General features: G+C 43.7%; 1 protein-coding gene across 8 annotated transcripts in view; it reads right to left on the bottom strand.

Annotated features, from left to right (window-relative positions):
- Window positions 1-21: 21 nt before the first annotated feature.
- The window catches only part of EHF (ETS homologous factor), a 75,131-nt gene continuing 48,055 nt past the window's right edge, over window positions 22-27,097 (bottom strand). For all 8 annotated transcript variants that reach the window (XM_056528563.1, XM_056528566.1, XM_056528567.1 and 5 more), the window contains exons 3-9: window positions 22,241-22,477; window positions 16,484-16,543; window positions 14,952-15,011; window positions 14,592-14,660; window positions 12,148-12,213; window positions 5,369-5,564; window positions 22-1,264 (exon numbers count right to left, since the gene is read on the bottom strand). In XM_056528563.1, coding sequence (XP_056384538.1) covers window positions 1,165-1,264; window positions 5,369-5,564; window positions 12,148-12,213; window positions 14,592-14,660; window positions 14,952-15,011; window positions 16,484-16,543; window positions 22,241-22,477 — 788 coding nt within the window. In that variant the 3' untranslated portion in view covers window positions 22-1,164. The remainder of the gene's footprint in view (window positions 1,265-5,368; window positions 5,565-12,147; window positions 12,214-14,591; window positions 14,661-14,951; window positions 15,012-16,483; window positions 16,544-22,240; window positions 22,478-27,097) is intronic.

Here is a 27,097-nt window from a genome sequence, read left to right as displayed (position 1 = left end):
CCCCCATACTACTCCATATACAGTAAGCCCCCCATACTGCCCCCATATAACAGTAAGATCCCCATATTGCCCCACATAACAGTAGGCCCCCATACTTCACCCATATACAGTAAGCTACCCATACTGGTGCCATATAAATCACTGAGAGAGTAGTGGATACATGGAATAGTCTTCTTATAGTTTAAGCATGTATTGGATAGGCATAAGGTTGTTCTTATATCAGATAGAGAAAAGGACTGGGACTTGATAGTATTAAAAATATTGGGAAGATTAGATGGGCCAAATGGTTCTTATCTGCTGACACATTCTATGTTTCTATATAACAGTAAGATCCTCATACTACTCCATATGACAGTAGGCCCACATATAGCAGTAGGACCCCATACGGCCTTCATATAGCAGCATACTCCCATCTCCAATGGTTAACACCAGTGCTGCACAGTCACAGCCAAAGCCAAAGCCACAGAGGTGTATTTAAGAAGCAGCAATGGTGATTCTTAAACATTAAGATCGATTGGGGACTATAGGTGAGCTGCATGGCACCTAAGAAAGAGCCACATGCGACTTGAGAGTCTTGGTTTGGCCACCCCTGCTCTAGAGTAAGAACCACCGGACAATGTCACATGACCCCCGTGAGAGATCAGTACACGCAAAATGTGGGCACCTATGATACATTTAAAAAAATATGTTATATACTTTGCGCATCAATTCCTATTTCAAGATCTCAGTAAATGGAAACATTTATTGTTGAAGATTTAGCCATGAAGGATCCATAAGCAAAGTATGATAGAGCCTTGGAGAACTAAGATCTTTCCAAAATCTGCCCTAATGCCAAACAACAACTTAAAAAAAAATAAGAGACACAAAAAAAACTTCACATAGTGTATCTGCAAAACAAGAACTTAGCAATGGCGCTACGAGAACAATCCGAAGTTCCTGATCGCACAATATAATATCCGATAAATTGTATAAATCTCCCAAGAGCTACAAAGGTAACGCAGCGAAATCCTATAAAAGGCTTCAAGTCACAGAAAACTGTGTACAGAATCATTCTCCCGAGTGTAGAGAAGTGGAGTCACTGGCACCAAGTTTTTCATCCCTGTGTCTTCTTGTGCCCCCCATATAAATAAATTAGTCAGTGTTTGTAGGATTCCAGTGGTGGCTTCAGCTGTCGTTCTCCCGCCATCCTCTTGCGTTCTTCCCAAACTTATAGACCAGGCGTCTTCCATCCACACGTTCCAAGATCTCTCTTTTGTAGTAGTATCTGGCAAAAAAAATGAAAAAGATTGTGTTAATTTATTCCAAATGCTGATGGCCTACAAACTTGTGGTGTTTTGAAGGCAATATACTCATATCTCGCCCCTACAGTGGGGATCAAAAGTTTGGGCACCCCAGGTAAAAGTTTGTATTAATGTGCATAAAGAAGCCAAGGAAAGATGGACAAACCCCCAAAAGGCATCAAATTACAGATTAGACATTCTTATAATATGTCAACAAAAGTTAGATTTTATTTCCATCATTTACTCTTTCAAAATAACAGAAAACAAAAAAATGGCATCTGCAAAAGTTTGGGCACCCTGCAGAGTTAATATCTTGTACTGCCCCCTTTGGAAAGTATCATAGCTTGTAAATGCTTTTTGTAGCCAGCCAAGAGTCTTTCAATTCTTGTTTGAGGTATCTTTGCCCATTCTTCCTTATAAAAGTCTTCCAGTTCTTTGAGATTTCTGGGCTGTCTGTCACGCACTGCTCTTTTAAGGTCTGTCCATAGATTTTCAATTATGTTGAGGTCAGATTTGGGATTTTGAGGTGTGTTAAGGATCATTATCCATTTGTAGAAGCCATCCTCTTTTTAACTTCAGCTTTTTCACAGATGGCATCAAGTTAGCATCCAAAATTTGCTGAAATTGTATTGAATCCATTTTTCCTTCTACTAGTGAGATGTTCCCTGTACCACTGGCTGCAATACAACCCAAAGCATGATTGATCCACCCCCCATGCTTAACAGTTGGACAGAGGTTCTTTTCATTAAATTCTGTTCCCCTTCTTCTCCAAACGTACCTTTGCTCATTCCGGCCAAAAAGTTCCATTTTAACCTCATCGGTCCACAGAACTTGTTTCCAAAATGCATCAGGCTTGTCTATATGTTAATTTGCAAAGTTCAAATGCTGATTTTTGTGGTGAGGAGGTAGAAGGGGTTTTCTTCTGATGACTCTTCCATGAAAACCATATCTGTACAAGTATTTCTTTATAGTGGAATAGTGTACCACAACTTCAGTGTCTGCCAGATCTTTCTGGAGGGATTGTGCAGTCAAACGTGGGTTTTGAATTGTTTTTCTCACAATCCTGCGAGCTGTTCTGTCTGATATTTTTCTTGGTCTTCCTGATCTTGCTTTAACTTCCACTGTTCCTGATGACTGTCATTTCTTAATTACATTCCGAAAAGAGGATATTGACATCTGAAAACATTTTGCTATCTTCTTATAGCCTTCTCCAGCTTTGTGAACGTCAACTATTTTCAGTTTCAGATTTCTAGACAACTGCTTAGAAGAACCCATGGTGCTGATTGTTGGGGCAAGGTCAGAGGAGTCTGGGCATTTAAAACCTTTGAGATTGACATCACCTGGTCTTCCCAGATGATGATTGAGAACAATCCATGACACTGGCAGGTCTCAGCTTTGCAAAGAGGGCAGTGCATAAATTCTGCAGGGTGCCCAAACATGCCTTTTGGAGATTTTTCCATCTTTCCTTGGCTTCTTTATGCACATTAATACAAATTTTTACCTGGGGTGCCCAAACTTTTGACCCCCACTGTATATCCTGTCCTCACATCCTGTCCTCTTATCCTGTCCTTATACCCAGTCCTTGTATCCCATCCTCATATCCTGACCTTATATCCAGTCCTAATATCCAATCCTTATATCCCATCCTCATATCCCGTCCTCATATTCCATCCTTATATCCCATCCTTATATCCCATCCTCATATTCCGTCCTCATATCCTGTCCTTATATCCCGTCCTCATATCCGATCCTTATATCCCGACCTCATATCCCATCCTCATATCCTGTCCTTATATCCGGTCCATATATTCCGTCCTTATATCCCGTCCTCATATCCCATCCTCATATCCCGTCCTTACATCCCATCCTCATATTCCGTCCTCATATCCTGTCCTTATATCCAGTCCTCATATCCCGTTCTTATATTCCATCCTTATATCCCAATCTCATATCCCTTCCTTATATCCAGTCCTCATATCCTGTCCTTATACCCAGTCCTCATATCCTGTCCTTATACCCAGTCCTCATATCCTGTCCTTATATCCAGTCCTCATATCCCATCCTTATATCCAGTCCTTATATCCAGTCCTCATATCTCGTCCTTATATCCAGTCCTCATATACTGTCCTTATATCCAGTCCTTATATCCCGTCCTCATATCCAGTCCTCATATACTGTCCTTATATCCAGTCCTTATATCCTGTCCTCATATCCTGTCCTTATATCCCATCCTCCGCAATAACTTTTCTCTACACCTGTCTGCTGGACAGTCAGCAGACAGGTGTAGAGAAAAGTTACATACCGGTACATACATACACATATATATGTTGAGTTTCATATTTACATTGAGTTTCAGCTGTGGCCAAACTACAACTCCCAGCATGCCCGGACAGCCTTTGGCTAATTGTAGTTAGGTCACAGCTGGAGGCACCCTCGTTGGGAAACACTGGAATAGGGTGACTAAAGGTCCCCATGATCTTTTCCAAAAAGTTGGCCCACCACAAAGATTTTGGCAGGAGTGCCCAACTCTCTAATGTGTATGGGTCAAATTCCCGAAAGGTCATTAATATTGGATTTCATTTGCGTGCACTTTTTGTTTTGGGGGAAAAAAAGCCCATACTAGAGCTGTCTGGCGCCGGCTTACCCCTCCCCCTTTCTTCATTCACAAAACATGAGCATTTAGCTGAATGTTCATGTCAATGGGGTAAACGAATATTCGGCCAACAGCTATTGAGGTCTTTTTCAGAAGAACCATAGACATCAATGGAGCTGTGTAGACAATACTGTATTTTTTCAGGTGGCGCCGACTTCATTGCGTCATTACGGTGGTGACTATTGAAAGGCACGTCGGGGAGCCGATTCATGGAGGAACTATGTTGATGAACGGGATTGTAGATGCCAGCGGAGGAGATAAATGTTGCAACAAAGGCCCCGGCATCTGTATGTGTCATCGGATCAGTAATTGTCGGCTACGAGGGTTATTATTCCGGTTATAGTATCACTCACTCTTTTTGTTTTGTTTTGTAATATTCACCTTTGTCTCAGAATCTGATAAAATATACAGAAGTTCTTTAAAAAAAGTCCCTTCACTTTCCAGGCCTAAAGATTAAGGCCACCACCTTGTTCCCATGACAACACTTCCTGTGAGTGTTCCTCACTGCCCATAGCAACCAATAAGATCTATTCTTTCGTTTTTAAAAGGGCCTGTGAGAAATGAAAGAAGCGATCTGATTGGTTGCTATGGGAAACTGGTCAGCTTTTCCTCTGCACAGGTTTTGATTAATTTCCCCAATTGTGATTTTTGACACTTTTCACAGCCAAATATTTGGCGCGGAACGCAGTAAAAAGTGGCGCGAAAATCACTCAACATTTTCAATTTAAAAAAGCCAACGTTTACACGATGGGCAAAAGTGCGCATGGAGTCGGATTTAGTCCAGATGACACTTTTTCAAATGTTCGCACTCATGTTTACGTGCACATTCTGGCGCAGTCAGACACTGTGCTCTCTACTGCCACCTCTGTCTGTGTCAGGAACTGTCCGGAGCAGGAGAGGTTTGCTATGGGGATTTGCTCCTGCTCTGGACCGTTCCTGGCACGGCCAGAGGTGGCAGCAGAGAGTATTGGGGTCAGACTAAAAAGACTACATGCCCAATTGGACACTCTGTATATATATATATATTTTTTATATATATATATATTTTTTTGTTTTGTTTTGTTTTTTGTTTGTTTGTCTGTATTACTTTAGTAAACCATAAGGGCAGGGGTTTAGCTATAAGGCATGGTTTACCAAAAAGTGTGCCTCCAGCTGTTGCAAAACTACACCTCCCAGCATGGCTGGACAGCCGTTGGCTGTCCAGGCATGCTGGGCGTTGTAGTTTTGCAACAGCTGGAGGCACACTGTTTGGAAAACACTGCTATAGTGGATGCAGATGTAGAAGTCATACCCAGGCCTTGGTGTCATAGGGGTCCCATATGCTATGTAGGGGCCCCTGCTATAGATTTGGAGCCCAGAAGTTTTAATAGAAAGTAAAACACAGGGCATCAACCAACTCAAGCCCAGCCACGTTTTAAGCTCATATTCATATTACCTCATGGCCCGGCTCAGCTTCTCGTAGGTCATGCTGCTGTTGTTCTTCTTCTTCCCCCATAGTTGGGCCACTGCCTCAGACTTGAGGAATCGGAACACCCCCTCGGAGCGGTCTTCCCACCTTATGAGGCCGGGATTCTTCTCAGGTGTAAGCAGAATGTCCCGAATAAACTCCCAAAGATGTGTCCCACGGGGGTCTGCACAGAAAGGCTCACCGTCAGTCATATTTAACTATATACCGTATCAATTATATAGTGGGTACAGCTCTGGAGTATAATACAGGCTATAACTCAGGATCAGTACAGGATAAGTAATGTAACGTATGTACACAGTGACCTCACCAGCAGAATAGTGAGTACAGCTCTGGATTATAATACAGGCTATAACTCAGGATCAGTACAGGATAAGTAATGTAATGTATGTACACAGTGACCTCACCAGCAGAATAGTGAGTACAGCTCTGGAATATAATACAGGATATAACTCAGGATCAGTACAGGATAAGTAATTTAATGTAAGTACACAGTGACCTCACCAGCAGAATAGTGACTACAGCTCTGGAGTATAATACAGGATATAACTCAGGATCAGTACAGGATAAGTAATGTAATGTATGTACACAGTGACCTCACCAGCAGAATAGTGAGTACAGCTCTGGTGTATAATACAGGTTATAACTCAGGATCAGTACATGATCAGTAATGTAATGTATGTACACAGTGACCTCACCAGCAGAATAGTGAGTACAGCTCTGGAATATAATACAGGTTATAACTCAGGATCAGTACAGGATAAGTAATGTAATGTATGTACACAGTGACCTCACCAGCAGAATAGTGAGTACAGCTCTGGAATATAATACAGGATATAACTCAGGATCAGTACAGGATAAGTAATGTAATGTATGTACACAGTGACCTCACCAGCAGAATAGTGAGTACAGCTCTGGAGTATAATACAGGATATAACTCAGGATCAGTACAGGATAAGTAATGTAATGTATGTACACAGTGACCCCACCAGCAGAATAGTGAGTACAGCTCTGGAGTATAATACAGGATATAACTCAGGATCAGTACAGGATAAGTAATGTAATGTATATACACAGTGACCTCACCAGCAGAATAGTGAGTACAGCTCTGGAGTATAATACAGGATATAACTCAGGATCAGTATAGGATAATGAATGTATTGAGGGACATCTTTAAATGATGTTATTACAACCAATAAAACCGTGTAATGCTCCTGTTCTTCTGTGGTGGCGCTGCAGAAAAATACAACACTTGTGACCAATTCCCTACACAGATTACAGCTTGGGTCCTTGCGGAGGGAAACCCTGTGATGATCCCAATGTTGGTATTTGAAAAAATGGAATGATCAAAGATTCCCTTTAAAAAAAAGACAAGAAAGGGTTTCCTCCTCGTTCACTTATTTGTGGTGTCACTGTTGGCTCCGACACATGGATCTTCAGGCCATTACCTGTATATGTCTTACACTCAAGTCATTTCCTGCCGTTAACCACATGTAAGAAATTACATCATTCTACAGAGACTCGGAAGCTTCTCAGAGCTCCTGAAGACCTCAAGTCTGAGAACTTCTAACATCCCATCAAACATCCACAACCTAAATCCCTGACAAATATCGAAAAAAGAACAATTCACCCCTGAGCACTTAACTGTATCCATGTGTCCTGTAAAACAAGTCTCCTCCATGTTCATACTGTCTTGGAATTCTCTGCACGATCCACCACCGGTAGAACCTCCACTGGGCGGACGGGCTCACCGACTGTGTCACCCCAGTAATAAGGTGATTACATGAAGAGGAGGTTTGCTACAGTGTGTCAACCCAGTAGGAAGGTGGGACGTGTCAAAGGGCGGAGCCAATGGGCAGGTCAAGGGGGTGGCAAAATTAGCTTTCGCCTAGGGTGGCAAAAATCCTTGCACCGGCCCTGCGCAACACGGTCAGGTGAGCAGTACAAACTCATCTGACCCATCTACACAGCATTATTTGGAGTAACGGCACATAGAGCTCTTTCTTTTCTTTTCCTTTATTTTTGCTCTTTTATAAAATCCCATGTTCATACTGGAAACATTCAGGATTCAAGTCTACACTTCTGTCTTGAAGGAACATTTCACTCAAGAATGACAGTCAAGCAAGTTTAATAAGAGGTGACTGGGCTGTCGATTCGAACCCATGAGTGATATTTGTATATGTATCCATTCCAATAGTCCATACTGTGGCGAACTACAACGGGGTGTCTCGGGGTGCGATGGATGGGACAGATGTTGTAGCCCAGGGGCAAGGTGTTATTAACTCCTAAATGTTCGTGACGCCAGGGCGTAGTTTTCTCAGTAACCACCAGGACGGTAGTACCGCTATCCAAAGGTTTGGCAGTCCAATAATAGTCCAAGACCAGGTAAGGGTTAACAGTAATTTTACAGATGGAAATAGTCTTTACAGCTAGGCCAGGATCCAAGAGAGGTGGCCAGTAACACAGAAGGACCTCGCAGCTTGCTGGGACTTGTAGTGACTTTAATAAACTTTAGTTCAGCCACGCAGACTAAAATAGGCTTGACTTTGGACTTGACTTTAGACTGGACTGGGTTGTAGACAGCAGATATAGACTTGACTTACTGGCATGTGGCTGTAGGTGCCTTGAGGCCTCCAGATGTGCTGGACACTGGCTCTGAGACGTCTGGTCTTTACTGTGCCTTAGGATCAAGAGAGAGATTGTAATGGCTGCCCCTCTTATAAAGGGGGGAGAAGGGGGGGCTGAGCCAGGAGCCCATAGGTCAAGCTGCAGGTCACCTGGTTAGCTGGTGCTCTCATGTGAACACATTATCATGTGACTAACTAAAAGGTCCTTAAAGATCCTTTATCCATAAGACACATAATATATATTACTATGGAGGTTACACTGCAGGAGAGCCCCTAAGACACAGAGGGACTCAACCTGACAGGGCCTAGGTACTGTATGGGACCATATCCCATACTGGGACATCAGAATACTATAGCATACTTGGCCCTATAGCATAACAAAGCATCATTCTTGGTTTCATTTGTGGAACACTAGCTGCAAATTCAAAATATCACCAAAAACCAAAACTAAAAATCATGAGATCGATCACCAATCATCTGTGGAGGAACTAAAAGTGAGTGTTCAGTTTCCCTACAGCACCACCACAGGGAGAATTGTGCATTACATGGTTCCTGTTAAAGTCAATGAGCTGTCTGTCTAAGGCTAGGTTTTCGGACCTTGAAACGAGTCAGATGCAAATGGCTACTACCGGGTCATGACAGACCGTATTCACTTGCATGGGGTCCGTCGCTGACCCGGTCATTTTACAGGATTTTAGCGGAGGGAAAAAAATAAGAGCTTGCACTTCCTTTTGGCCGGATTTCCGAAGGCACTTCGAATAACAGAGTCCGATGGCAATGTGAACAAGGCCTAATGCACATACATACTGGGTCCTCCAGGGGCGCTCTTTGTAGTGACACTCTAGTCTTAGAGAGGGGACACACATTTGCTGCCCCAAACTTCAAGGATCCTCATGTAGAATAACATGAATACATGTTGAAACTTGAGGACCTCCTAAAAGGTATAGATAAAGCACTGAATGGCGTCACTGCAGTGCGAAAGATCACTCCGAGAGTCAGTCTTATCCCAGGACGTGCACAGACATTTTGGGGGGCAGGGACTGAACTGAAAAAAGGCACTTCCCATAATTATTTACAGAAATGTTTACATAATGATGCCAGCACTGCCCAGAGCACTTATAGGAGTAACAAGAAAACGATGATCCAGGACTGTTACGCCGAGCGCTCCGGGTCCTTGCTCCTCCCCGGAGCGCTCGCGGCGTTCCTCTCTCTGCAGCGCCCCGGTCAGACCCGCTGACCGGGAGCGCTGCACTGACATTGCCGGCGGGGATGCGATTCGCATAGCGGGACGCGCCCGCTCGCGAATCGCATCCCAAGTCACTCACCTGTCCCGGTCCCCGGCTGTCACGTCCTGGCGCGCGCGGCCCCGCTCCTTAGGGCGCGCGCGCGCCAGGTCTCTAAGATTTAAAGGGCCAGTGCACCAATGATTGGTGCCTGGCCCAATCAACCTAATTAGCTTCCACCTGCTCCCTGTCCATATTACCTCTCTTCCCCTGCACTTCCTTGCCGGATCTTGTTGCCTTGTGCCAGTGAAAGCGTTTAGTCTTGTCCAAAGCCTGTGTTCCAGATCTCCTGCCATCCTCATTGACTACGTACCTAGCCGCCTGCCCCGACCTTCTGCTACGTCTGACCTTGCCTCTGCCTAGTCCTTCTGTCCCATGCCTTCTCAGCAGTCAGAGAGGTTGAGCCGTTGCCGGTGGATACGACCTGGTTGCTACCGCCGCTGCAAGACCATCCCGCTTTGCGGCGGGCTCTGGTGAAAACCAGTAGCAACCTAGAACCGGTCCACCGACACGGTCCACGCCAATCCCTCTCTGACACAGAGGATCCACCTCCAGCCTGCCGAATCCTAACAAGGACTTGCAAAAACGAACTGCTTTATTGAAGATCCCAGGATGCAGATAAAACCAACCATGTCACAGACGCGTTTCGAGCGCATGCGCTCGAAACGCGTCTGATGACATGGTTGGTTTTATCTGCATCCTGTGATCTTCAATAAAGCAGTTCGTTTTTACAAGTCCCGGATCATCGTTCTCTTGTTTCTCATTCGGAGTGTCCTGCCGGGCACAGATCCGAGCACGGCTACGAGGGGGGTGAGCTGGAGTACTTTGTTTGCACTTATAGGAGTAACATCAAAAGGGCAGGGGTTCAAGTCCCTTTTCTAGTCAACCTGTGCACGTCCCAGGGCTTATCCCCTGTGGGCACACCAGCCATGAAATAGCGCCCCCATGCTGAGTGTCTATTGGTATCGTAGTGTTGAAATCATTTGGAAGAGCGAAGAGGAAATATAAGCTTTTATCTACAAATCCGTACAAGACATCACTGCCAAAGAATTTCCAGGAACGCATTGCAGCCACTGAACATAAGTTATTACTTATCTCAACATAACCTGTACTTGAGCCAATGGTAACTGACATCTCTGTCCATTTTATGAACTGTCCAGAACAGCATATGTTTGCTATGGGGATTTCCTTTTACCCTGGACAGTTCCTAAAATTGACAGAGATGTCAGCAGAGAGCTTTGTGTTTTAAACGGAAAAGAATTTCCACTGTAGTATTCAGCAGCTAATAAGTACAGAAAGGATTAAGTTTTTTTAATAGAAGTCATTTACAAATCTGTTTAACTTTCTGGCACCAGTTGATATAAAAAAAAAAAAGTTTTTCACCGGAGTACCCCTTAAAATACTGTATTGCCTTCGATACAAAGAAACAAATAGTCCATTACCAGGAGAGGGGTAAGAATTCTTGCTTTAGTGAGAATTCTGAATAGTATACAAAACTGTGGCGAACTGGAAACACCTGACGCATTTTGTGCTTGTTAGCGCTTAATCATAGTATGCAGTGAATACGTACAAAGACAGGTTTAAATCACTCTTGCTTTTGGTCACATGACTGTGACATCATTGCAAACATATTGCATGATAAATAAAAAAAATAAAAAAAAGAACAGCTGCGAAATTTGCATTGAATTAGTACATAGATGTAATCACCTACCTCAAGTATATGTAATTGAAGTCGGTACTTGGGGTAGGTCATTACATCAATGTACTCATTTAACTCACATGTTGCAGCTATTCTTTTTTTTAATCATTTGATATGTTTGCAATGACGTTAAATTGACGTGACCAAATGCAAGAGTATTTTAAATGTGTCTTTCTACGCATTCACTGTCCACCATGACTAAGCTCTAACAAGCGTGAAACACGTCAGGTGTTTTTCCAGTGCTCCACTGTCCATTTTTGCATACCATTTGGAATTCCAGTTGAAATCTAAAATGCCAAATCCTTCACAAGGTAGGGGGATAAGCCCAGGGGAGGAGGATCAGCTCAGGGGAGGAGGATCAGCTCAGGGGAGGAGAATCAGCACAGGGGAAGAGGATCAATCCAAGTGAGAAGGATCAGTTTAGGGCAGGAGGATTACCCCAGGGGGAGGAGGATCAGCCAAGGGGAGAAGATCAGGTTTGGGGAGAAGAATCAGTTTAGGGGAGAAGGATAAGCCTAGGGGAGGAAGATCAGCCTAGGGGAGGAGGATCAGCACAGGGGAGAAGGGAGTCTACTATAAAGATCCAGGCCAGACGTCATGGTGCACTCAGAGTTTGGGAACGCTCCACATACATTAAGCTACTTTATTTGCATAACCAGAAAAAAAGAAATAATGGAAGAAAGAAGTGGCAGATCAGCAAGCGGTGAAGACCATTAGTCATCAGCGTCATCCGCACGACAAGCCTATACCAACAGGATAATAGGTTAATGCGGGTGGTGCTGGTAACACATTCCCTTTAACTATATAGTTCTTGTGTAAAAAAAAAAAATACAAAATAAGCAAATAAACAATGACCAAGAAATTAATAGGAACCCTCCTCAGACGAGTCATTGCATTCTACAGTAAGTCGTAGGTAACAGTTAATCTAGTGCAACCCAGTAAAATTCATCAGAATTCTCCTCTGTTTACAGTATACTCTGTGTTATCTCAGATTACAGCCCCGGGATAGGAAATCTTGAACGGTGTCCAAATCGCGGTGACACTGCGCGCGGTGCAAGGTGCAGTTCAGCTGGAGGTTGTATCGCGCCGATTCCCGATAAACGCTCCAGTATAAATGATTGGCAGGTAAACAATACTCACTGTGTTTCTTTGTGCTGGCTCTCTGGGGATGGTCCTGAGATTTCTTCACGTCACATTCTGCATAGGCTGCGCAAACAAAAAACAGTATTGTTGGGTTGGTGTGTGCCAGCAATGGTGTAATACGGAGTGATGAAATCTTCATATAGAAGACAAAGGGTCACTTCATGTATGTGGCAATACAGTGCACTACACCTGTACGGTTCTCACACGCTCTATAGGGGCAAAGACGGCATTACTGGTTCGTGTCTCAAGGATGGGGACATTTTTGGTGGCTCTTGCGTAACTTGTAGCTTCTGGGCCCCTTGGGGCCCCCTTAGGCACCAGGGCCCCGGTGCGACTGCTACGTCAGCACCCCCTATAGTTACGCCCAGTGGTAAGACTATGGAACTCTCTGCCATATGACAATGTGATTGCTGAATCATTAAAGGAGTACTCCGCTGCCCCAGCGTTCAGAACATTTTGTTCGGAATGCTTGGAGCGGGCGGCGGGGGTCGTGACGTCACGGCCACTCCCCTTGTGACATCACACCACGCCCCCTCAATGCAAGTCTATGGGAGGAGGCGTGACAGCCACCACGCCCCCTCCCATAGACTTGCATTGAGGGGAGGTGATGTGACATCACAAGGGGCTTAGCTATGATGTCACAATCCCCGCATTTGGATAGGGGATAAGATGTCTGGGGGCAGATGACCCCTTTAAACAAGTTCAGGAAGGGCCTGGATTCGTTCCTTAAAAATATAAGTTGGAAAAGTTATGGATATTGGAGTCAGGAAGGAACTTTCCCCCTTATAAGGATTTTTATTTTTTTGCCTTCCTCTGGATCAACACAGTAGGGCTATAGCTAGTTTTTTTCAACTTTTAAAAAAAGTTATCCAGGAATAGGAAAACAGAGTTAATTTCTTCTAAAAACAGCACCACACCTGTCAACAGGTTGTGTGGGGTATTACAACTTGGCTCCATTCACTTTAACGGAACTAAGCTACAATACCACACATAACCTGAGGACAGGTGGGGAGCTGTTTTTAGAAAACTAGTGATAATTTTTTCTTAAAAGGGGTACTCCACTACTTTTAAACGCATCCCCTATGTGCAGGATAAGTGTCTAATTGTGGGATGTCCGACCTCAGGGAACGCCCAACAATATCCTGAGTGGGCACCCAACTTTTCCTGTGTGTGGAGCGGCACGTCAGCATGAGCTCCTCCATACTGTCTTTAGTAGAACCTTTAGTAGATACATGAGTACAGCACCTGTATTCCTCCTTGGAACCCATCATGCATGGAGCTTGTGCGCACACTGGGAAAGTCGGGGCCCTTGTCTAAATAACGTTGGGGTTTCAGCGATCAGATGCTTATCTTGCAGATAGGAAATAAGAAGCGGAGCACCCAAAGTTCCACTGGCAAGAGTTCAGACAGCAATTAGTCAGTAAGGGTTGAGAGGCTGGTTATAGGGCCCATATGTTTCAATGTTAGGTGCCCATGAGTTTCAAATCATGGACAGTCCGGACGTCGATGAAGAAGAGGATTAACCCCCTCTCCTTTCCCATTCTCCCCTTGTGTGTCTTTTATCCCCTTTTACCCATCCCCCTTTCCCTTTCGCTGTCCCCTATGCCTTGTTGTTTGACATTGTTGTTTTTTTGGATAACGTTTTATGATGCATGCAGGAGTGTTAGTGTAGCATGTGGTACGATGTATAGTGTAGGGAACCTGTGCTGTATATTGTGCTGTCGTGCTATGCATGGTGAATGCACTATTTATTGTATAAGTGATTGACGTTTGATTGCTAATAAAGTTATTTTCAATCAATCAAAAAAATTTGTTTCAATGTGACCCCACCCCAGAAAAGGGGTTGTCTTACAAAACCATTGACACAGGTCCGGAAGCTGCCTAGAGACAATCATACATGTAGCATTCTAATAAATGACCAATTTTGCCATAGTAACTCTTCATTCTAAGACGTATTGGGGTGGTCCCGATAGGGTACCCCAACCTATGAAGTTCATATGCTTTAGAGTATTGAGATGGGTTTTAAAGGGGTACTCCACTGGCCAGCCTTCCGGCTGAGTTGGGAACATTTAGTTCCGAATGCTGTTCGGTTGCTGCGGGGGTCGGCCACACCCCCAATACAAGTCTATGGGAGGGGGCGTAATGGCCGCCACAGCGTTCGGAAAATTAGTTCCAAATGCAGGCGGAAGGCTGGCCAGTGGAGTACCCCTTTAAAGGATCAGACAGAAGAGTTCTATTACAAAAAGACCTGATCCAACTGAAAGAACCCACTATACTTCAACAAGATGGAGTGGAAGGAGAATGTAAAGCAACAACATGGACAGAAGACCTCACCAGGTGACTGGACGTCCTGTACAGTATATAGTGCCAGATGGTCTTGCCGACATGATAGCATAACCCAATAATATAATGATAATGCCAGTGTGCCCACAAGGTATTACCTGCATTATAGTGATTGGCTGAAGCCACGGACAGCTGATTCCGGCAGAACCCTTTACTGTCATATAAATCTAGAAGACAAAATAAAACTGGATTAATCGGGTTCTCACAATACAGATCACCATGTAATGTTTAGGTAAAGTTGGCCATAGCTATGATCAATAATTACATTTTTTTTTTATTATAATAGTGTTTTATTTACAAGTTTAATGATTTACTGATTTAAGATCAGACTACGCAGGGTTTGTTTGTAGTCTGTCGCCATGGAAACACTTTGGTCTCTATAGGAGCTGAAGACGCACAATAAGAGTTTTTCCATGTTTTAAAACCAGAGGGAGAATAATACAGCGGACATCACATACCTTCATAGCTGTTGTCATATAGAAAGGTGTCTTCTTTCCAGGGTAGGATCAGCCCAGGATCTAAGATAGACACAATTAATTCAATAACAATCATAATACCTAGAACTTATACCCGAGGTCTACATGTGTCTAGGGCAGAACTCTAGGGGACACAATTTCTATTTTATAAAAGTATATGAATCCTTGTGTCCCTCCATCCCCTTAGGTCAGTGTTTCCCAACCAGGGTGCCACCAACTTCCAGCATGCCCGGACAGCCAAGGGATGGGGTTGGGGAACATTATCTTAGTGGCGGGACCCTCGCGATCAGACATTTTAGGGGATAAGATGTCTAGGGGCGGAGTACCTCTTTAATATGTAAAGGCCTTGTACATGGGCTAATCTGTGCCTGCAAAAGAGTCAATCTAGCAGAGGCTAACGCAGGCTAATACAGCATGTATCTCTGGAATAGCAGCACCAATCCGGGTAAGTTATGCATTATTTTAAATTGGTTCACCCACATTATCCCTGTGTATTGGGCTAAGTGAAGATGAACCAGCTCTTAGTTTGCATTTAAAGTAAATGAAACAAAGTTGTTATACCGCAGGCAACCTGAGGACAGGGGTAGCGCTGTTTTTGAAAGAAATAAACTCTGTTTTTTTATTTCCGGGTACTCTCTTTAAATATCAAAAAATACTTTTACATTTAAACAGCATCTAACCACCAGGGGACGCTATTTGTTGTTAAAGGGTAACTCTCATTAAAACAATTTTTTGCTATTTCACTCCTTATGGTCAAATAAAAAATATTTCTAATATACTTTGTTTAAAAAAAAAAAAAGAAGTTTTCTATGTTTTATTTGTACTTAAAAAAGCTCATGAGCAAATTTCCCCCCATCTCATACACAGACTTTAGACCGAAGTCCAAACACAGAAAGTGCAGCCTGGAGTGCTGAGAGGGGTGTGTCCAGCCTCATCCAATCATAGCTCCTCTCACACTTAACTGCCATATGCTGTTTGTTGGACACCCCCCCCCCCCCCCTCAGCACTCCAGGCTGCACTTCCTGTGTTTGGGCTTCGGTCCAAAGTCTGTGTATAAGATGGGGGAAAATGTGCTCTTGAGCTTTTTTAAGTACAAATAAAACATAGAAAACTTCATTTTTTTTTAAACAAAGTATATTAGAAATATATTTTATTTACCATAAGGAGTGCAATAGCAAAAATTTGTTTTAATAAAAATACCCATTTAAACATATTTACAAAGCAATGGATGTTTCACAATAATTATTAGGGCAATATGAAATCACAGAGGAAGGTTTTATTGTTTTATTATTGTTTTTTGGGGGGGGATTTTCCATTATTTGGTGCAAACTGGCATGTAATACCCCATTTCTCCTGTAGTGGCCTCTTCAGTTTTCTCCAGGATTAGCAGCCGATCGCCGATTGATGGGTCAGGATGGGACGCCACATTATTGATCGCTTTGTCTGGGCGTATTAGCATGAATTATTACTTCCTCATTAGAATATGCAAATGAATGTAAATTGAAGAATAATACCTGTTTGCTCTGTTTTAATAACGACATTTAGGGACTGGAGAACCTGGCTTCCGTACTGACCTATAGGAATAGAGAAAGGTCAGAGACAGATTTACAGATCGGATGCAGATTGTAATATGATGTAACATGATTGATTGAATCCCTGCCAGACCGTCCATTCTTATGGAAATAATGCCTAATAATTGTGGAATATAAAGAGAAGTCATTGACTAATATACTTTGCTGTACAGCGCACATTTTTAGAATCTGTTAACCCCTTAAGGACACGGTCAATTTCTATTTTTGCATTTTTGGTTTTACCTTTTAATCTTATTTTTCCATATAAAGTCTTGTTTTATATGCAACCAGTTGTACTTTTATTTTACCATAAAATCTACGGGGCAACTTTCTTTGCTGCGTTAAACGCATACGTTTTATATACCTGTTAAAGGGGTACTCTGCCGCTAGACATCTTATCCCATATCGAAAGGATCGGGGAAAAGATGTCTGATGGGGTGGGGGGGAGGCCTGGCTGCTGGGACCCTTGTGATCTCCGCAAAGGACTCAACATTCTGAATGAAAGCTGGGTTAGGGTTAGGTGTAAGGGTTAGGGTTTAGAATTAGGGATAGGGGTTAGGATTAGAGGCTAGAATTAGTGGTAAGGGTTAAGATTAGGGTTAGGCGTAAGAGTTAGGGTTTAGAATTAGGTATAGGGGTTAACATTAGAGGCTAGGATTAGTGGTAAGGGTTAGGGCTAGTGGTTAGGGGTTAGAGTTAGGGATAGAGATAAGGATTAGGGGTAAGGATTAGGGATAGGAGTTAGGATTAGAGGCTAGGATTAGTGGTAAGGGTTAGGATTAGGGTTAGGCGTAAGGGTTAGGGTTTAGAATTAGGTATAGGGGTTAACATTAGAGGCTAGGATTAGTGGTAAGGGTTAGGGCTAGTGGTTAGGGGTTAGAGTTAGGGATAGAGATAAGGATTAGTGGTAAGGGTTAGGATTAGGGTTAGGCGTAAGGGTCAGGGTTTAGAATTAGGTATAGGGGTTAGGATTAGAGGCTGGGATTAATGGTAAGGGTTAGGACTAGGGGTTAGAGTTAGGGATAGAGGTTAGTGTTCGGGGTTAGGATTAGGGTTAGGGAGAGGGAGCCGCGGCTATAAAGCAGAAAAGTGTGTCCCTGTCTTGTTTTCTTCATTACACTGGAACACAGCGTTCATTCAGAACACTGGGTGCTACTCAGATCGTGGTGGTCCAAGCGGCATGACCCCCTTTGGATAGGGGATAAGATGTCTAGCGGTGGAGTACCCCTTTAATATGTAAGTTTTTCCTTCTTAACCTTAACATAAACATTTAATGTAAGGAAACCAACCCAAGCCAGATGTTCCCTTTACCCTAATGAGTAACCCCTTCCTTCCCAGATATTTGCCATACATACATACATACAGCTCATCCGGTGACTAAATCTCTGGTCGTAGGGGAACTTTCGGACGTGCGCTGCTCTGTCTGGCATCTGGCACGTGAGTATTTTCTCACATAATGCCAAAGAGGAAGTTTTACAAAACAGCGTAGGAGCAATGCCAAGACATAGACACAGCAGAAAGGAAAGGAAGAATATCCAGCCAATAACAGGACTCATTGGCTCTCCGTTTGTTTAATACAAATATGGTGCTAAAAGTTTTATTGCTCTATGAAATTGGGATCCAAAATATTGAGGATAAGGAATTTTTGTTCCATTTTAGCATATGTATATATATATATATATATATATATATATATATATATATATATATATATATATTAGCCTATGTCCATCTTTATAAACCATCTAAAATAATCAACTTTGTAAATAACAAAAAATAAAATAAAAAATTTAACAAATACTTATCTGGCCCGTTTCTCTCCCACTGCCATTCCAATTCCCAGTCCCGACCTTAACTTCAGCTTTTTGGTTCCCATGATGGGTCAAACCCCATATTACCTGCCCACTTTATGACCGCAGCAGTGACCCACCATAGTCAGTGAATGGCTAAGCGGACAGTATACTTTTTTTTAGCATCCTGATATGTTTTTGAAAAGTTTTTTCTTCGGTTGGAATACCTCTTAAATTTTTTTTTTTATATATATACAGCGCCTATGCAGACCTATTTATCTCCAGGACTACAGAATACAGGCTCTCTATGATTCTTCTCAGGTCAGAGAGGGTTCAAATGAGCAAATATATATATATATATATATATATATATATATATACAAACAACAAAAAACGTGGTTTCAAATGGCTGGAAGTGCTCAACCCCAAATGCGGTTGTGCATTTATACTGGGGGAGCAGATCCTGCCCTTGTAGTCCGTTGCTAGGGGCGATCCCCAGCATAAAAATGCATACAATGGAGGATGCCTGCAGCGGACTACAAGTGCCACAATAGAATCCTACACCAGATAAACGGTGTGGATATGTAACAATTAGAATACAATACAAGAATATGGATGCACTACTGTGGTAGATGTAAACAATACATTGGCTATCCCTCAACACTGATGTTAAAATTGAGACATTCGCCAGTGTATCCTTATATGAAGGACACACCAGAGCCCGCACACCAACGCCAAGGTTTCTCATTTTGGTGCGAGACCTAACGCTAGTCCTACCTTAAAAGCACCCTTAAAAGCCAACTCAGGTGGGGCTTGCAGCTTGCCTCCCTCCTCCCATTGCATGTGTGCGTAGTAACACTGGAGGGTATCTGGAAGGAAGTTGTGAGCCAGCCGAATGCTGCCGTAATTGCCCACTGGCCCCTGTTCTGTTTATCAAGCACAGGTAGGACTAGCGTTAGGTCTCGCACCAAAATGAGAAACCTTGGCGTTGGTGTGCGGGCTCTGGTGTGTCCTTCATATAAGGATACACTGGCGAATGTCTCAATTTTAACATCAGTGTTGAGGGATAGCCAATGTATTGTTTACATCTACCACAGTAGTGCATCCATATTCTTGTATTGTATTCTAATTGTTACATATCCACACCGTTTATCTGGTGTAGGATTCTATTGTGGCACTTGTAGTCCGCTGCAGGCATCCTCCATTGTATGCATTTTTATGCTGGGGATCGCCCCTAGCAACGGACTACAAGGGCAGGATCTGCTCCCCCAGTATAAATGCACAACCGCATTTGGGGTTGAGCACTTCCAGCCATTTGAAACCACGTTTTTTGTTGTTTGTTTAAATTTTAAATTTGGAGGTGTGTAAACTCCAACATTAATGCGCCTTGAATATCTACCAGGCAGCATTAAGGAAGCACCTGTGAGGCCAGGCACCCTTAAAAGCCAACTCAGGTGGGGCTTGCAGCTTGCCTCCCTCCTCCCATTGCATGTGTGCGTAGTAACACTGGAGGGTATCTGGAAGGAAGTTGTGAGCCAGCCGAATGCTGCCGTAATTGCCCACTGGCCCCTGTTCTGTTTATCAAGCACAGGTAGGACTAGCGTTAGGTCTCGCACCAAAATGAGAAACCTTGGCGTTGGTGTGCGGGCTCTGGTGTGTCCTTCATATAAGGATACACTGGCGAATGTCTCAATTTTAACATCAGTGTTGAGGGATAGCCAATGTATTGTTTACATCTACCACAGTAGTGCATCCATATTCTTGTAATATATATATATATATATATATATATATATATATATATATATATATATATATATTTGGATATATATGATCCAATGTCTTCTCTAAGGTCTATATATGATCTAATATCTTCTCTAAGGTCTATATATGATGTAATGTCTTCTCTAGGGTCTATATATGATGTAATGTCTTCTCTAGGGTCTATATATGATCGAATATCTTCTCTAGGGTCTATATATGATCTAATGTCATCTCTAGGGTCTATATATGATCTAATATCTTCTCTAAGGTCTATATATGATGTAATGTCTTCTCTAGGGTCTATATATGATCTAATGTCTTCTCTAGGGTCTATATATGATGTAATGTCTTCTCTAGGGTCTATATATGATGTAATGTCATCTCTAGGGTCTATATATGATCGAATATCTTCTCTAAGGTCTATATATGATCTAATGTCATCTCTAGGGTCTATATATGATGTCATGTAATCTCTGGGGTCTATATATGATCTAATGTCTTCTCTAGGGTCTATATATGATCTAATGTCTTCTCTAGGGTCTATATATGATCTAATGTCTTCTCTAGGGTCTATATATGATGTAATGTCATCTCTAGGGTCTATATATGATCGAATATCTTCTCTAAGGTCTATATATGATCTAATGTCATCTCTAGGGTCTATATATGATGTCATGTAATCTCTGGGGTCTATATATGATCTAATGTCTTCTCTAGTGTCTATATATGATCTTATGTCTTCTCTAGGGTCTATATATGATCTAATGTAATCTCTAGGGTCTATATATGATCTCATGTCTTCTCTAGGGTCTATATATGATCTTATGTCTTCTCCGGGGTCTATATATGATCTAATGTCTTCTCTAGGGTCTATATATGATCTAATGTCTTCTCTAGGGTCTATATATGATCTAATGTAATCTCTAGGGTCTATATATGATCTCATGTCTTCTCTAGGGTCTATATATGATCTTATGTCTTCTCCGGGGTCTATATATGATCTAATGTCTTCTCTAGGGTCTATATATGATCTAATGTCTTCTCTAGGGTCTATATATGATCTTATGTCTTCTCTAGGGTCTATATATTATCATTTCTCTTCTCTAGGGTCTATATATGATCTAATATCTTCTCTAGGGTCTATATATGATCTAATATCTTCTCTAGGGTCTATATATAATCTAATATCTTCTCTAGGGTCTATATATGATCCTATGTCTTCTCCGGGGTCTATATATTATCTTTTTTCTTCTCTAGGGTCTATATATTATCTTTTTTCTTCTCTAGGGTCTTTATATTATCAAGTGTCTTCTCGTAGATCTACGCCTTTTTTGGTTCTTATATTTTGTAGTGTTTAGTCTTACTTGTCTGCTGGTTATTTTATCACAGTTTTGAGTTCTGCTCAGACATTAGTTCATGGGCACTACATATGGTCCTGATCCGGGGGGGGGGGGGGGGCACAGGCTCCTTTTGGAAAATTAGAGAAAGTTATTTCTGAAGTTCCAACTCTGGGTGTACGTTTGTTTGATATCCACCCAGCAGAGCGTCTCCCTCTGGATTGCTGTTCCCGTCTCCCTGAATTGCTGTGTACTTGATTTATAGCTCGCGGTTTCTTAATTATTTCTTTATCACTTTCTTTGGATTTGACTTTCTTTTGTCTCTTGTTGTGTTGTTTTTGTATTTGTCTTTATTATTTAAGTAAATTATGTGTTTTCACTTAACTATTCTTCTATTTATTCTTGCATCACAGAGCCTACTGTAAAACGGGGACATACAGAGAAAAACATAGGGGATAGATGGCAGAGAGTATAATTGCAGGTTCAGACTACACAGGGTTTGCTTGTAGTCTGTAACCATGGAGACACATAGGACTGTATAGGAGCTGCAGGCACAAAAGGGTAGAACATTTGAACCTTGGCCAGTAGAACACTAGACATCAAGGGGATGGGGCACTGAACCATTGTACAATAGGAACAGGGTCAATAGACCCAAAGACACCAAGAACCCAGTTACCAATCATTGGCACACGAAGGACCAGGCACTAAACCAGTAGAACATATGTAAAGTTGGGGGCTGAATATGAAGAGGGGAGAAGATTTTAGCCATAATGTACATCTGAATCTTTCACTATGACCTGGAGTCTCACCATGCCACTTGAGGTTTTGCACGTTGCTGTACAGGATGTGTCCGGCGGCACCTGCGGCTTGTGTGAAGTCCTGCAGGGTCATACTGCAAAGACGTTCCCCAGTGATGTCAAACTCCTGGAACGGGATACAATTGGCGTCCAACTGGTTGGTGTCCACGAACTGCTGCAGCCACTCCCAGACCTGATACTTGGTCCAGTACTGAGGATGTATGTCGTGCCATTGACCCGGAAAGAATCCTGCAGACACAGAATAAGTCGTGAACTATACGAGTCTCCTGGCAAAGGTTGGAGATGTTATAAAAGCAGCTGGCACCGTAAAAAAATGGGAAACATTTTACTTTGTTTGTGAAGGGAGTAAAACCACCTCCTCGCATTGATCATTATTCATTGTATAAACTGCTTCTCGACATAGACGCCTGTCATTTTAACTCGTCTAGGGTCTAAGTTTTTATTTTGTGGCAAATACCCAGGAAATTTTCATGCAATAAAAACATTTAAACATGGGTGTCATACGGGACCCTACATACTGAACCCTTTCAGGACCCTTCATATTGAACCCTTTCAGGACCCTACATACTGACACCTTCAGGACCCTACATACTGATACCTTCCGGACCCTACATACTGACCCCTTCAGGACCCAACATACTGCACCCTATCAGGACCCTACATACTGACACCTTCAGGATCCTACATACTGACACCTTCAGGACCCTACCAACTGAGCCCCTTTGGGACCCTACATACTGACACCTTCAGGACCCTACCAATTTAACCCCTTCGGGACCCTACATACTGACACCCCCAGGACCCTTCAGAACCTTACATACTAAACCCCTTCAGGACCCTACATTCTGACACCTTCAGAATCCTACCTACTGAATCCCTTCAGGACCCTACATACTGAACCCCTCCAGGACCCTACAGACTGTATCCCTTCAGGACCCTATATACTGAACCCCTTCAGGACGCTATACACTGAGCCCCTTCAGGATGCTACACACTGAACCCCTTCAGGACCCTACATACTGACACCTTCAGGACCCCACCAGTGAACCCCTTCAGAACCCTACATACTAGACCCCTTCAGGACCCTACATATTGACACCTTTAGGATCCTATCTACTGAGTCCCTTCAGGACCCTACATACTGAACCCCTTCAGGACGCTATACACTGAGGCCCTTCAGGATGCTACACACTGAACCACTTCAGGACCCTACAGACTGTACCCCTTCAGGACCCTACATACTGACACCTTCAGGACCCTACATAATGAAGCCCTTCAGAACCCCACCAGTGAACCCCTTCAGAACCATACATACTAGACCCCTTCAGGACCCTACATACTGACACCTTTAGGATCCTACTTACTGAGTCCCTTCAGGACCCAACATACTGATCCCCTTCAGGACCCTAGAGACTGTACCCCATTCAGGACCCTACATGCTGACACTTTCAGGACCCTACATACTGAAGCCCTTCAGGACCCTACACCCTCAACCCCTTCAAGACCCTACAGACTGTACCCGTTCAAGACCCTACATACTGACACCTTCAGGACCCTACATACTGACACCTTCAGGACCTTTCATACTAACCCCTTTAGGATCCTACCTACTGAGTCCCTTCTGGACCCTACATACTGAACCCCTTCAGGACCCTACATAATGAACCCCTTCAGGACCCTACATACTGACACCTTCAGAACCCTACATACTGACACCTTCAGGACCCTACAGTACCCTACCTACTGAACTCCCTCAGGACCCTACAGGACCTTACCTACTGAACCCCTTCAGGACCCTACATACTGACACCTTCAGGGCCCAACATACTGACACCTTCAGGGCCCAACATACTGACCCCTTCAGGACCCTACATACTGACCCCTTCAGGACCCTACATACTGACCCCTTCAGGACCCTACATACTGGCACCTTCAGGACCCTACATACTGACACCTTCAGGACCCTACATACTGACACCTTCAGGACCCTACATATTGGCACCTTCAGGATCCTACATATTGGCACCTTCAGGATCCTACACTCTGACCCCTTCAGGACCCTACATACTGATACCTTCAGTATCCTACATACTGACCCTTTCAGGACCCTACATACTGACACCTTCAGGGCCCTACATACTGACCCCTTCAGGACCCTACACACTGACACCTTCAGGACCCTACATACGGATACCTTCAGGACCCTACATACTGACCCCTTCAGGACCCTACATACTGACCCCTTCAGGACCCTACATACTGACCCCTTCAGGACCCTACACACTGACACCTTCAGGGCCTAACATACTAACACCTTCAGGACCCTACATACTGACCCCTTCAGGACCCTACATACTGACACCTTCAGGACCCTACATACTGACACCTTCAGGACCCTACATACTGCCACCTTCAGGACCCTACATACTGACCCCTTCAGGGCCCTACATACTGACACCTTCAGGACCCTACACACTGACCAGAGCTGAGAATTGCTCCTGCTCTGAAAGATTCAAGGACAGAAGAAGAAGGACATGGCAAAACTGGAAAGGGTGCAGAGGAGGGTGACAAAGATAATAATGGTATGGGAGGATTACAGGACCAAGACAGGTTATCACTTGGGGTTATTTAGTTTGGAGAAAAGACGTCTTATGGACGATCTGTTCACAATGTACAAATATATGAATGGACAGTACAGAGATCTTTCAAGTAATCTTGCTATACCTAGGACGGTAACCTCACAAGAACTGTTCTGGGGCAGTGTTTCCAAACCAGGGTGCCTCCAGCTGTTGCAAAACTACAACTCCCAGCATGCCCGGACAGCCAAAAGCTGTCCGGGCATGCTGGGAGTTGTAGTTTTGCAACAGCTGGAGGCACCCTGGTTGGGAAACACTGCTCTATTGACAATCAAAAATGTTTAGTTTGGCAACACTTAAAATGCCCTAGGTTGCAGATAACTGCTCGAGACCAGTGTTTCCCAACCTGTGGGTCCCTAGCCATTGCAAAACTACAACTACCAGCATGCCCTGTTGGCCAAACACCTCCCTAGATCAGTGTTTCCCAACAAGGGTTCCTCCAGATGATGCAAAACTACAACTCCTAGTAAGTAAACACAATGCTTTTACGGAGTATCCATTTCAGCTGGATGCCAAGCACGGTAACCCTACATATTGACACCTTTAGGATCCTATCTACTGAGTCCCTTCAGGACCCTACATACTGAACCCCTTCAGGACGCTATACACTGAGGCCCTTCAGGATGCTACACACTGAACCACTTCAGGACCCTACAGACTGTACCCCTTCAGGACCCTACATACTGACACCTTCAGGACCCTACATAATGAAGCCCTTCAGAACCCCACCAGTGAACCCCTTCAGAACCATACATACTAGACCCCTTCAGGACCCTACATACTGACACCTTTAGGATCCTACTTACTGAGTCCCTTCAGGACCCAACATACTGATCCCCTTCAGGACCCTAGAGACTGTACCCCATTCAGGACCCTACATGCTGACACTTTCAGGACCCTACATACTGAAGCCCTTCAGGACCCTACACCCTCAACCCCTTCAAGACCCTACAGACTGTACCCGTTCAAGACCCTACATACTGACACCTTCAGGACCCTACATACTGACACCTTCAGGACCTTTCATACTAACCCCTTTAGGATCCTACCTACTGAGTCCCTTCTGGACCCTACATACTGAACCCCTTCAGGACCCTACATAATGAACCCCTTCAGGACCCTACATACTGACACCTTCAGAACCCTACATACTGACACCTTCAGGACCCTACAGTACCCTACCTACTGAACTCCCTCAGGACCCTACAGGACCTTACCTACTGAACCCCTTCAGGACCCTACATACTGACACCTTCAGGGCCCAACATACTGACACCTTCAGGGCCCAACATACTGACCCCTTCAGGACCCTACATACTGACCCCTTCAGGACCCTACATACTGACCCCTTCAGGACCCTACATACTGGCACCTTCAGGACCCTACATACTGACACCTTCAGGACCCTACATACTGACACCTTCAGGACCCTACATATTGGCACCTTCAGGATCCTACATATTGGCACCTTCAGGATCCTACACTCTGACCCCTTCAGGACCCTACATACTGATACCTTCAGTATCCTACATACTGACCCTTTCAGGACCCTACATACTGACACCTTCAGGGCCCTACATACTGACCCCTTCAGGACCCTACACACTGACACCTTCAGGACCCTACATACGGATACCTTCAGGACCCTACATACTGACCCCTTCAGGACCCTACATACTGACCCCTTCAGGACCCTACATACTGACCCCTTCAGGACCCTACACACTGACACCTTCAGGGCCTAACATACTAACACCTTCAGGACCCTACATACTGACCCCTTCAGGACCCTACATACTGACACCTTCAGGACCCTACATACTGACACCTTCAGGACCCTACATACTGCCACCTTCAGGACCCTACATACTGACCCCTTCAGGGCCCTACATACTGACACCTTCAGGACCCTACACACTGACCAGAGCTGAGAATTGCTCCTGCTCTGAAAGATTCAAGGACAGAAGAAGAAGGACATGGCAAAACTGGAAAGGGTGCAGAGGAGGGTGACAAAGATAATAATGGTATGGGAGGATTACAGGACCAAGACAGGTTATCACTTGGGGTTATTTAGTTTGGAGAAAAGACGTCTTATGGACGATCTGTTCACAATGTACAAATATATGAATGGACAGTACAGAGATCTTTCAAGTAATCTTGCTATACCTAGGACGGTAACCTCACAAGAACTGTTCTGGGGCAGTGTTTCCAA

Source organism: Hyla sarda, chromosome 6, assembly GCF_029499605.1.
Source record: "Hyla sarda isolate aHylSar1 chromosome 6, aHylSar1.hap1, whole genome shotgun sequence".
Classification (NCBI taxonomy): Eukaryota; Metazoa; Chordata; class Amphibia; order Anura; family Hylidae; genus Hyla; species Hyla sarda.
Note: the sequence above shows the minus strand (reverse complement) of the source record. Positions and strands in the feature narration are given on the sequence as shown.